The sequence below is a fragment of the Odontesthes bonariensis genome, chromosome 1 (assembly GCF_027942865.1).
Source record: "Odontesthes bonariensis isolate fOdoBon6 chromosome 1, fOdoBon6.hap1, whole genome shotgun sequence".
In the NCBI taxonomy this organism is placed as follows: Eukaryota; Metazoa; Chordata; class Actinopteri; order Atheriniformes; family Atherinopsidae; genus Odontesthes; species Odontesthes bonariensis.
The window spans coordinates 1,517,425-1,530,696 of NC_134506.1; the positions used below are offsets into that span (position 1 = coordinate 1,517,425).

Here is a 13,272-nt window from a genome sequence, read left to right on the forward strand (position 1 = left end):
AGGGCCCACTGCACCAGCATGTGGTCTCACACTGGGTCTGAGGGTCGTATCCCGGTACCTGATGGCAGTCAGAGTACCTCTGGCTGGCACATGGAGACCTGTGCGGCCCTCCAAAGAAATGCCTCCCCACAGCATTACTGACCCACCGCCAAACCGGTCATGCTGGAGGATGCTGCAGCCAGGAGAACGTTCTCCACGGCGTCTCCAGACTCGGTAACGTCTGTCACATGTGCTCAGTGTGAACCTGCTCTCATCCGTGAAGAGCACAGGACGCCAATGGTGAGTCTAACAATCGCCCTGCACGATGTTGGGCTGCGAGCACAAGTCTCACCTGTGGACGTGGGGCCCTCATACCCCCCTCATGGAGTCTGTCTCTGACAGTGTGAGCAGAAACATGCATGTTAGTGGCAGCTGGAGGTCATTCTGCAGGGCTATGGCAGCGCTCCTCCTGTTCCTCCTTGCAGCGCTCCTCCTGTTCCTCCTGGCAGGGCTCCTCCTGTTCCTCCTGGCAGCGCTTCTCCTGTTCCTCCTGGCAGCGCTCCTCCTGTTCCTCCTTGCAGGGCTCCTCCTGTTCCTCCTTGCAGCGCTCCTCCTGTTCCTCCTGGCAGCGCTCCTCCTGTTCCTCCTGGCAGCGCTCCTCCTGTTCCTCCTGGCAGGGCTCCTCCTGTTCCTCCTGGCAGGGCTCCTCCTGTTCCTCCTTGCAGCGCTCCTCCTGTTCCTCCTGGCAGCGCTCCTCCTGTTCCTCCTGGCAGCGCTCCTCCTGTTCCTCCTGGCAGGGCTCCTCCTGTTCCTCCTGGCAGGGCTCCTCCTGTTCCTCCTGGCAGGGCTCCTCCGGTTCCTCCTTGCAGGGCTCCTCCTGTTCCTCCTGGCAGCGCTCCTCCGGTTCCTCCTGGCAGGGCTCCTCCTGTTCCTCCTGGCAGCGCTCCTCCTGTTCCTCCTGGCAGCGCTCCTCCTGTTCCTCCTGGCAGGGCTCCTCCTGTTCCTCCTTGCACAAAGGAGGAGGTAGCGGTCCTGCTGTTGGGTTGCTGCCCTCCTACGGCCCCCTCCACGTCTCCTGGGGTACCGGCCTGTCTCTACCTGAGCAGCTTCTGTGGGTTGGAGACACCGCCTCATGCTACCTCTAGGGGAGACAGCACTGACAAAATGCAAAGTGACCAAAACATCAGGCAGAAAGGATGAGAACAGGGAAATGGTCTGTGGTCACCACCTGCACAACCACTCCTTTATAGGGGTGGTCTTGCCAATTGCCTCTCATTTCCACCTGTTGTCTGTTCCATTTGAACAACAGAAGGTGTTTGATCCACAATTAGTGCTGCTTCCTTTACATTGTGTTGTTTAGGTGTTCCCTTGGTTTTTTTGAGCAGTCTATATATTGCATGCAAGTTAGATACTAAAGTGAACACACACACTCACCCATTCCCTTAGTGTGGTTGAAGTCTCCTCTCACTATTTTACAAGAGTGCCCATCTCCATTGCAAACACCACATGGGTCTTCCCTGGCTGAGGAGCCAATAATGCCGTCACATCCAATTTTCTGTGCACAACAAAATGATAAACACAACAATAAATTGCTGCAGTATAAATCACAGAAAATTAAAACAGCTGATAAACGAACAAAAACAAATAAAAAAACAGGCATGAATTTTGTCGTCCGGCATTACTCCCTCCAGTCCAACTCTCACCCTGTGCTATTCTGCATGAAAATCATCCGGTGAAAGTGATTTTCATTACAATTGAAACTTTCATTTCATCTGATGTTGTATTGACTTTAGTCTGACAGTACTGGAACAGTACTAGAACAGTACTAGAATAGAATAGAAATAGAAAAATACTTTGAATTTTCCCCCACAGGGGATGAATAAACTATCATGTAGCTCAATTAAAATATTTACAATTATTGGAATAAATGTGAGAAGAACATCAGCAGTCACTGTTAAAAAGCCTTATGGCTGTGGGGACAAAGGACCTGAACCTCTCAATCCTGCCAGGAAGCTGTGGAGGGGGTGTTTATTGTTCACCATCAAAGAATACAATTTCCTCCTCATCCGCTGCTCCGCCACAGCACTGAGAGGGTCCAGTTCCCTGCCTATCACAGAACCAGCCATTTTCACCAGTTTGTCCAGGCGTCTACAGTTTGTGTCTGTAGTGCAACTCCCCCAGCAGACAGCAGCATAGAACAGTGCACTCTCAATCACAGTGTGGTAAAACACACACAGCTTATCACTGCAGTATTTGTAGGACTGCACAGTCTCTATCTCCTCTTCCTCAATGCACACTAGCCTGCAAGTGGAAATTCTGAAAATATCCAATGGATGGCAGCTTAATTTCATTCATCCATTATTTGCCGCTTCTCCGGGGATGGTCGCGGGGGCAGCAGCTTGAGAAGCCCAGACGTCCCTGTCCCCAGCCACTTCCTCCAGCTCTTCCGGGGGTACTCCGGGGCGTTCCCGTGAACCGCTCCAGAGAGAGCTGAAGATCACGGACCGACGATGCTAACAGAACCACATCATCCACAAAAAGCAGAGACCCGATGGTGGTCTTTCAGGGTGTGGGGGTCGGATTGGTCATTGTGGGGGAGTTAGTTGGTGACTTTGGTTGCCTGCGGATACTGCTGTCTTGCGGCGATGGGTTTAGTCCGGGGGGGTCTGTGGTGATGACTGCTGGCTCTGGACCGGCAAGACTGCTCGGGCATGAGTTGTGGTGTTGGTCTGGGACCTGGTGTCCTGTACATGTGTGAGGGCCCGGGGGGGATCTGGTTCACCTTGGACACGCCATGGGGAGGGTAGGTTGGTTTGGTTCCTGGTGTCCATCCAGGTGCTCTAGTACCTCTGGTATGTCCACTGGGTTTTTCTTTGGGGTTTGTGGCAGGGCGTGGGTGTCGGGGTGCGCTCCCTCTGTTTTTTTAAATATTTGTAAGGGGGGGCTCCAGGGTGGGGCAGATGGGTGCCTTCCAGGGTGTCCCTAAATGTTGTTGCTGTGGGCCCTGCATCTGGTGGACATCAAGCCCTCCTGCTTTACGGCGGGTCCCAGGGAATGGGGGTGCCTATTGCAGCCCATCACTGGCTTCCTTTTCCGGGGGGAGCTTCTCTCTTCCCACTCCTACACATCCCCATACCTCTCTCTCCTCTGATTCTTATAGACAGCACAAACACAGGGTTTTCATGCAGTGTGCATGCTCTGTGAAGTGTGATGGATGGGGCCATCTAGCTGGCACTCACATATGCGGGGCCCCGGGTCCAGAAATCTCTATAAGGGAAACTGAGAGTCCGATAACAAGGTCCAATGTGTGCCCAAGATGGTGCATTGGTTTATCCACGGATTGAGTCAAATTAAAAGTTGCCAACAGGCTTTTGAAGTCAGTGGCAATGGTCAGATGGGCAGCTTGTCATATTTTGGGAGAATGTCAGCCAGAAACTCAGAGAACTCCTGAATAAAGCCCTTATTATTTTTCGGAGGGCGATAGACAACTGCACACAACACAGGACTTGCGAACTCCACCGCAAACAATTGCAGTTCAAACGAGGAGTATGTACCTGTGGGAAGAAGCCGACATTTAAAATTGGCATTGAACACTACAGCAAGTCCCCCTCCTCGCCCCGACACTCTTGGGGAGCTGAAGAAAGATCAGCTGGGTGGGAGGAGCTCAGAGAACGCACTGTTTTCACCTGGTTTAAGCCAGGTTTCAGTCAACAGGAGGAAATCCAAGGAATGCGAAGTAAAAAAGTAATTTAGGATAAAAGTCTTATTTGCGATGGATCTGGTTTGCATGGCCGAAAGCCGGATCTGCGGATCCTGGCAGGTCGGCGGTAGGGAGATGGGTACCCGGCCTCCGGTACGACCGGCAGCAGCTATCGGTAGGAGCAATCCACGGAGCCTCGGATGTCGTAGTCGGCGCAATCACTGGCGAGACCAGACAGCAGATGACGTCAGTTGATCGTGGAGGACGAAGCCAGGTGGGCTTTCAGCCGGCATATTACTCCAACTCTCTTTCCACGTCTTCTGCGACGGCTGTTGCGTGGCAACCGACCAGGTAGACGCCATAGGTAAGAGGGTACAGACGCCAAAACAGGTGGCGTGGCTTTGTCTGATCGTTGTCCTGGATCAGTATTATGTCCACAGAATACTCAGAGACTCAGCGATCATACACCAGTAGTGATGAAAATGATAAAAACATGACAATACACAAAAAAGGTAGCAGAGTTAAGGGCAGATTACAGTTCTGCGTCTATCGTCTTGACGTGTTGCTTTGCTCTGGTCGCGAACCACTTTTCATGTTATGGTTCTGCAACCTCGACCTAGAATTTCTAGTGACGCACAGCAGTTTCCCGCCAAAACGCTAGTGGGAGCCCATTCAAGAACTCGCGAGTTGCGAGAACTTCGGTGGGGGGAGTGTATATATTCCGCTGACACGCTGATCCTGGTCAACCGGAAAGGCACACCGAGGACCAATCACAGCCGCTTTTGTCTGCGCACTTCCGTTGGTGGTCTGCGTGCGTCTGTCGCGTAGTCAGGATTTTTCTGAGGTGCACGAGAACGCACGCAGAGCCTCTGCGTGGGGGAGTGGTCAAGATTTTGACGCTCGCAGAGGCTCTGCGTCCGAGCGTCAGAGGCTTTGCGTCTGAAGCATAAATTAGGCTGTAGACGGCCAGCCACTCACAACAGCGCCATCTTCTAGAATGGCATACAAAACAGGGAGGGTACAAGGCCAAAGGACATGTAATAGTATTTACTATTTCATCAATGATTTTGATGGTGCGCACATACATACCTTACATTTCCCATTAACACACAGGTCAGACTCATATGGGCCACAGGGAGTCCCATCTATAACTCTATCAGCCATCAGGACTGGCGCATCTTGACCTACTGGGCAGCAGAACAATGCACATGGCTTCTCTGCTCATAAACACATGGGCACAAAACAGAGAAACACAAAATCAAATTGTTAGTATAAATGACAGCTGAAAACACAGGATCAGGATTTGTATGTCTAATTTTTTACAAGTCCAAAACATCAAACATGTGAACTGAATTTGAAAACAAAGAAAAATACAAAACATGTGAGAAAAAACATTGACTTATGTGAAACTTTCACCTGAAGTTCATTTTCACATTAACTGGCTCTGGATATCACAGAAAGAAATATTCACATATGTGAAAATGATATTTACATGTGTAATATTACAGCTAACATCTTAAAATCCATCACATGCTCATATTATTATTTTTTTTCTTGTGTCACTTTTCCTAATGTAAATACAAGTTAAAGATAACATCTCAAATCTGTTTTCTCAGTTTTCTAAGGCAATGGGTTTGCAATTATTTCTCTCAGGAAAACTAAATTAGCTCATGGTACAACAGCCCAGCAAGTAATGGTGTTTCCCCAATCACCTTAAAAAATGTATCTGATTTCATTCTGTTTCTTACATAACAATTAAAATATTATATTACTGAGATAATATAAGAGATTTGGTGAAAAACTTAAGGTGTATCACCTAACCACTATTACAGACTGAAAAAATTAATGAATGTTTCCGTGAATTCTCTGAAGATCTTTACACCTCAAAGTCTACCACTACTACAACGCATACCTCTGAATTCCTTCGCACTCTTCACCTGCTTAAATTGAGTCCCTCAGCACAAGCAGATTTAAATGCTGACATAACATTAGAGGAAGTTAAACAAGCACTAGTAGTAGTTCGCTCTTTTCCTAATGGAAAGGCGGCCGGCCCAAATGGATTTGGCGACGAATTCTATAAAGCATATTTAGAGATTATAGCTCCTTTCATGTTGAGAATGTTTAATCATTCTATGTCAATAAGTCTGCTCCCTGAAACGCTTTACTCAGCCAACATCTCCCTGATCTTGAAAAAAGACAGGAACCAGACAGACCCCTCCTCATACTGGCCTATTGCCCTCCTGGGCTGTGACCTTACTAAAATTCTCGCAAACAGACTAAATAAATGTATTGCAGATATAATCCACGAAGATCAAACTGGATTTATTCCAGGCAGATTTTCTTTTTTTAATGTAAGGGGTCTGCTGAATATTATGTACACTAGTTTTAGTAAAGATTCTAAAATAGACGTCCTCACTCTTGACGCTCAAAAGGCGTTTGATCAAGTTGAGTGGTCATACATATTAGCTGCAATAAGGGAGTTTGATCTGGGGGAGAACTTTGCCTCCTGGGTCAAAATGCCATACGCTCGTCCTACCGCCTCAGTCATCACTAACAACAACAGACCTCCTACCTTCACATTACAATGATCCTGCCGACAGGGCTGCCCCCTCAGCCTGTTATTATTTGCTATTGCAATGGAACCCCTCGCTATCAGTATCAGGAACCACTGTTCTATTGCCCCATTAATCTTGGGGGGAGTTGACCACCGCATCTCGCTGTACGCGAATGATGTGGTTTTGTTTTTGTCCCACCCAGAAGACTCCCTCTCCCTTTTATTGGGATTCATTGAACAATTTGGTGAAATATCTGGCTACACTGTAAATTGGGATAAAAGTGAATTCATGCCCAGTTCAGTTCTCTGACAACAACATTATTAAGCTCTGGCATGATAAAGGGATAATGTACTTTGAACAATGCTATAGCAATGGGACTTTTATGTCCTTTGAGCAGTTAAAAGCTACATATGACTTGTCCAACAAACAATCTCCAATATCTGTTTCAGATGTGGTATTGCAGAGGGTACCATGCTACATTGAACTTGGCAATGTACTAAAATAACTAAATTTTGGTATGACATGCGACACGCTAACTAAAATCATGTAACAAACTTGAAAGGAAGTCAGAGTTCCAGGAAATTTATTGACATATCTATTACTGTTGCCAGAAAATGCTCGCATTAACCTGGAAGTCAGATTCTTCCCTCTCTATATCGAAATGAATATCAGAAATGATGACTTGTTTACCTTTAGAGAAGGTCACATATGTCATGAGATCTTTATAAAGATCTGGCAACTTTTTGAGTATATTGAAACATTAGCCCTAATAGCTGTAAGCATTGACCTAGTTCAATTATAAATTGTCCAGGTACATTGTTTAAGATGTCTAAGATGTTTTGTGTAAGATGTCTTTGACATCTATCACAATGTAATAAATGTCTTTAAAAATATATTATTTCATGTATTTTCTTAAATACTTTTATTATTATTAATAATAATATTATTTATTTGTTTGTCTTTATTATTTGTACTACTTTACCTGTACGAACGAGTTGTACTGTTTTTGCTTAATTGAAATCGTAGTTTGGTTAATGTTCTGAGTCCACAGATTCTTAAGTAGGTTGCAAAGGTCCCAGTTGAGACCAACAGCCCATTATTTAAGATGATATTTGTAATATTTATTATCTATTGATTAGTGGCGGCAGCCATATTGCATTTTTGCCACTCGGGCCATTAATTCAAGTGCTATCTAGATAAACATTGACAAAGGTGCATACTCTTTATAGCACACAACAATTGTTTTTACACAAAGCTTTTAAAGTTACTCTGTAGCTCCAGATCCTTGCACCCTTTATGCTTTTAGTCATTCTATGAATGGTTGATGTACATTTATTTTTTCAGCTGTTGAGAGGGTAGGAGCTTTAGCATTCTTTTTATGCAACACATACGACCATGGCGGTCGTGGCTCAGTGGTTAGAGTCGGTCATTAAATAACCGGTTCGATTCCCACTCACCACTCAAAAAGATTGCTGAAATTGACAGCTGGAAGGGTGTCAGTCCACTTCCTTGTCACGGCCGAGGTGCCCTTGAACAAAGCACTGTACCCCCATGCTCCCCGGGTGCTGTGAATGGCTGCCCACTGCTCCAGGTTGGCATCTGTCTCTGTGAGTGTGAGACCCTGTGCATGTGTGTGTGCATGTGTGTGTCAACAGGTGCCAACCTGGATGGGTTAAAAGCAGAGGACAAATTTCGGGTGTATGCATGAATGCATGACAATAAATCTGATCTTAATCTTAAAACATACATTTTCTTGTGAGTGTTTTTCTCGTAATCTTTTGAGCTTATTCTTTGGCTCCGCATTGTCAACAACTTCTGTGGCTTATAGGCAGTTCGGCAATTGTTCCCAGAGATGGGACTAAGTCACACATGTGCAAGTCTCAAGTAAGTCTCAAGTAATTTTTTCTTGGGCAAGTCAAGTCAAGCCCTGTAATAGGTCAAGTTAAAGTCAAGTCACCTCATTATTACAATTTTACCCGCAGAATCTGATGGTCCGACGACGCCAACAGAACCGCATCGTCCGCAAAAAGCAGAGACCCGATTCTGAGGTCGCCAAACCGGACCCCCTCAACGCCCTGGCTGCGCCTAGAAGTTCTGTCCATAGTATGGTATCTGGTGGGTGGGGCTCTTTGGGTATGTAGGCTGCCCGGAGGGCCACGCTCCCAGTTCCACAAGGTTGCTTGCCCCTCAATTTTAAATGCTCACTGACACGACCTGGCTCAAAAGCCGTATCAAAAAGGAGGAAGCACATGGTTTGTAAGTTATAAAGAAATCCAATTTATTTAACCAATTAGAACTTAAGCTGAGAATTCAACAAAAGTAAAACAATGGGATGTGGCAATCAGGCATCAGGAGTGTAGTGGTGTTGTGGAGCATGAATGTGCTGCAAAGGTGTTGTATGGTGCAAAACATAACCAAAGGATAAACCAAACAAACCCAAAACACACTGCTGTTCTCACAAACCCAGCCAGGAACCAAAAGGGAAGAATTAACAAAGTAAGGGGGCTTAAATCCACTCCCACAGACGGCCAGGTGTATGAGCTGCTGTAATCACTGCTGCACACTCCAATCAGCTTCCTGGTCTGAGGGAGGAGGCAAAGAGAGAGGGAGGAGAGAGATATGCCCGGCACAAGCCCCAGGGGCTGTGACACCCTCCCCCTAAAAAGAGGTTCCATATAGGGAACCGAAATATGTTTGAAACCTAGTAGGTACAACACAACCAGCACTATTAAATGCTCAATGAAAAATGATAAAAAAAAAATAAAAAATCAGAACAAGTTTCCAGTCCAACCACTGCCATCTGCCCCCAGCACACCAAACTCTTGCTCCTCAGCAACAGAGATTTGCCTAGGATTTCTGTGAGCATTTAAGAGGAGGAAGACAGGAGGCAGGAACAGACACCGCAAGCGGAACTGATCAAAGTTGTCCCAACACACCAGGTCCCTCGCCAACCCATACTTCTAATGGGCCAGAGAGAGGGCATCCGCCACCACATTCTCTGATCCTTTTATGTATCGGATGTCCAACCCATAAGACTGCAACATCAAAGACCATCGTATCAGTCTCTGGTTTGGACACTGCAAAGAGTTCAAAAAGATTAGTGGATTGTGATCCGTGTAGACCACCACGGGTGTAGTGCCTGAAACTACATACACATCAAAATGTTTCAAAGTCCATATCAAAGCTAGTGCCTCCTTTTTGATGGTTGAATAATTTAGTTGGTAGGAGTTAAACTTTTTGGAAAAAAAACTCACTGGCTTATCAACACCCAGATCATCAGCTTGCAATAGAACAGCACCTGCACCCACGTGACTTGCATCTACCTGCAGTGAAAAAGGGCGGTCAAAACGTGGTGCCTCAAGAACAGGAGCTGTACATAACAAGGCTTTAATGTTCTCAAAAGCCTGTTGACATTCAGGGGTCCATATATACACTGCCTTTGCCTTCAAAAGGTTAGTGAGTGGCGATGCAACAGTGGAAAAATTGCAACAAAAACACCTGTAGTAACCCACTAAACCAAGAAACCACAACAGTTCCTTTTTCGTGGTTGGTACCGGATAATTTTCAACCGCGCTCACTTTAGCAGCCACAGGACGGACGGACCCCTGACCCACAACTCGGCCAAGATAAGTCACTGTCGCTTTGGCAAACTCATATTTTGAGAGGTTCACGGTGAGACAGGCCTCAGCCAAGCGACCGAACAGCGCCCTGATGCGCTCGACATGCTGAGGCCAAGAGTCAGAAAACACCACCACGTCATCCAAATAGACAGCGCAACCCTCCAGGTCCCCCAGAACACGAGTCATAAGGCGTTGAAATGTCGCTGGCGCATTTCTCAAACCAAAAGGCATAACCTTGTAAGAAAACAAACCGTTCGGTGTCACAAATGCAGAAATTTCCTGGGCCCACTGAGTTAAAGGGACCTGCCAATACCCTTTCAATAGATCAAACTTACTTACAAACTTAGCATGACCAACCTCATCTACACAATCTTCCATACGAGGAAGTGAGAACGAGTCAGGTCTCGTGACAGCATAGGGATGGCTCAGGTGATCCTGAAACATCCCATAGTTAAGCTGCTATAGGCCTAGACTGCTGGGGGGCCTCATCTGTCACACCTTTCCTCACTTTACTCTCTTTATGTACATGTGACATTATTGTGGTCATTAACTCGTGTTTCCCTGTTCCAACAGATATCCTTTGAATGGTGTTACAGTGCCGCGGCCGCGGCCCCCCCCCCCCCCTTTCTGTCGTCTCAAACCCCAGCTGGTGGAGGCGGATGGCCACCCTTCCTGAGTCTGGTTCTGCCAGAGGTTTCTTCCTGTTCAAAGGGAGTCGTTTCTCTCCACAGTCGCCTCAGGCACGCTCAGGCCGGGAGATTGGACCGAAAAACAAAAAGTTTTCAGTGCAATCTGTTGGTTTTCTTAGCTAGGAAATTGTTTTTGAATTGGCTCTATATGAACGAATTGGATTATTTTATGAATTATGATTATTATTAATTAATTGATTTCCAATTGGCTTGAATTGGACTTACTATCTAAGTGCCTTGAGATGACATTTGTTGTATTTGGCGCTATATAAATAAAAATGAATTGAATTGAACTTTCCTGAAGTCAGTGCAAAACCTTGGTGTGCCGTCTGCTTTGGGTACCGTGATGCAAGGCGATGCCCAGCTTGAGGAGGATGGCTCCGCTATGCCATTCTCCAACATATACTTAATTTCGGCATCTAGATACCTGCGTTTTTCAGCATTGACCCGAAAAAAAAACGTTGACGAATAGGCTGAACATCTCCCACCTCAATATCATGTTCAATAAGGTGGGTCTGAGTAGGAGTATCACCAAACAAACATGGAAAAGACCTAATCAACCCTGCTAACTCTGTCCTTTCTAACTCTGTAACCTTGAGGCATTGTTGCGACATCTGCCAAAGAGCCTCAGAGTTTTTCAGCCACCCATGTGTTAATGCTTGATCAACAGCTGGTAACCCATCCGCCTCCACCTCACTCAACAACAAAGGAGTAGTGACTGCTGATGCTCTAGTTGCTAAACATGCTGGATGATAACCTGTGCACCATACCCAGGTGATTTTGACGCACGCTCATGATATGGTTTTAACAGGTTCACATGACAATTGGGTGGTTTTCCTGCGCTCCAGAGTCAAAATCAAATAATTTAAATCAGAAAGCTTCCTTAAAACTGTGTGTGGAACAGTAAATTTGGCTTGAAATGGCGAGCCTATGATGGGCAACAGCGCCAGTACTCGATCACCAGGACTGAAAACCCGCCGTTCCGTACGTCTATCATAGAGCTTTTTCATTTTTCCCTGCACACGCTCCATTTTCTCCCTGGCCAGTTCGCCAGCTGCATAAAGTCTACGCCGAAAACCATTCACATAGTCTAACAGGTTCCGGGGAGGGTCCTCCCCCATCCACTGGTCCCTCAAAATGGCTAATGGACCTCGTACCGTATGGCCGAACACCAAGTCATTTGGGCTAAACCCTGTACTCTCTTGAACTACTTCCCTAGCCGCAAGCATTAACCAGGGCAAACCCTCCTCCCAGTCACCTTCCATTTGAATGCAATAAGAACGTAGCAACGACTTCAACGTTTGATGGAAGCGTTAATGCTCCCTGACTTTGTGCATGATACGCAGATGCCTTGTTATGCTTGATGTTAAGCTGCTTCAACACTTGAGAGAAAAGGTGTGAGGAGAAATTCGAACCCTGGTCACTTTGAATGATTTTTGGAATCCCAAATATAGAGATGAATTGTGACAACGCTCTCACCACCGACCGAGCAGTGATGGTACGCAACGGGTACGCTGCTGGATAGCGAGTGGCTTGGCACATTACAGTGAGAAGATAGATAGTACCGGATTTCAAGCGAGGGAGGGGGCCCACACAGTCCACGATCAAATGCTCAAAAGGTTGATTGACTGCTGGAATTGGTAATAGAGGAGCAGGTTTTAGAGTCTGATTGGGCTTACTTGTTAGTTGGCATGTGTGGCAAGTTTTTATGTGTACCGACACGTCATGTTTCAACCGAGGCCAGAAAAAAATGCCTCAGAATCCGGTCGTATGTCTTCCGAACACCAAGATGCCCCGACCCCTCATGAGCTAGTTTTAAAACAGGTTCACGAAACCTCTCAGGCAACACGATTTGGATAATCGGATCACCCACAAAACTCTGACCATGCGGGACCCATTTCCTTACCAACAGGTAGTCTTTAAGGAAATAGCCCCAAGCACTGCTCTCTATCTGGGCGCCGGATACCACCTGCTCAAACAAACCTTGCAGGGAACAATCAGCCTCTTGCTCCGCCTTCAACTCTTCCTGCGAAACTGACAAGGGATAGTCAGACAAAGAAAACATAGATAACGACCCCACATTTTTATTTGATTCACACAGGCTGGAATTAAACTTATCCCCTGTCATAGCACGCGTTACAGCACATGCTGTGAACACTTCAGGGAATGCTGATTGACTATCATCAGGCTGTTGTCTTACCACTGGCACCGTGTCCACCTCTAACTGTGGCGGCACATCAACCCACACACGGGCACCAGCCAGGCCATTACCCAAAAGCACATTGAGACCCTCCACTGGTAAAGCAGGACGCACCCCCACAACTGCTTGTCCCTGGAAAAGATCGGAGTACAACATGATGTTATGCATGGGAACTTGAAGTACATTTAAACCCATCCCCAACACAGGAATACAAGATCCAGTATCACTCTCACTAGTGAATGGCAAAACTGACGCTTTGATAAAAGTATCATAAGCAGCAGTGTCACGCAATATCTTTACTGGTACTTTTTTGTCACTCCCCACCAAAGACACAAAACCATCACTAACAAAATGTCTGTAACTTTCCAGTTCTGGACTTTGATGAGTCCCAACCTGAAACCCCCCATTCACCACCAAAGGCAGCGAAGGTGGCACTGAGACAGCCATAGACACCCCTCTAGCCCTAGGTTGAGAGACAGACTGGAGGTTAGAGTTTGACTTAGCCTTAAAGGATAAGACCGTTTTTTTG

At 46.5% G+C, this 13,272-nt stretch overlaps 1 protein-coding gene across 2 annotated transcripts in view; it reads right to left on the bottom strand.

Annotated features, from left to right (window-relative positions):
* adamts17 (ADAM metallopeptidase with thrombospondin type 1 motif, 17) overlaps positions 1-13,272 on the bottom strand; it is a 224,415-nt gene that overhangs the window by 86,283 nt on the left and 124,860 nt on the right. For both annotated transcript variants that reach the window (XM_075458750.1, XM_075459484.1), the window contains 2 exons: positions 4,769-4,896; positions 1,414-1,534 (listed from right to left, as the gene is read on the bottom strand). In XM_075458750.1, the coding sequence (XP_075314865.1) occupies positions 1,414-1,534; positions 4,769-4,896 (249 nt within the window). The remainder of the gene's footprint in view (positions 1-1,413; positions 1,535-4,768; positions 4,897-13,272) is intronic.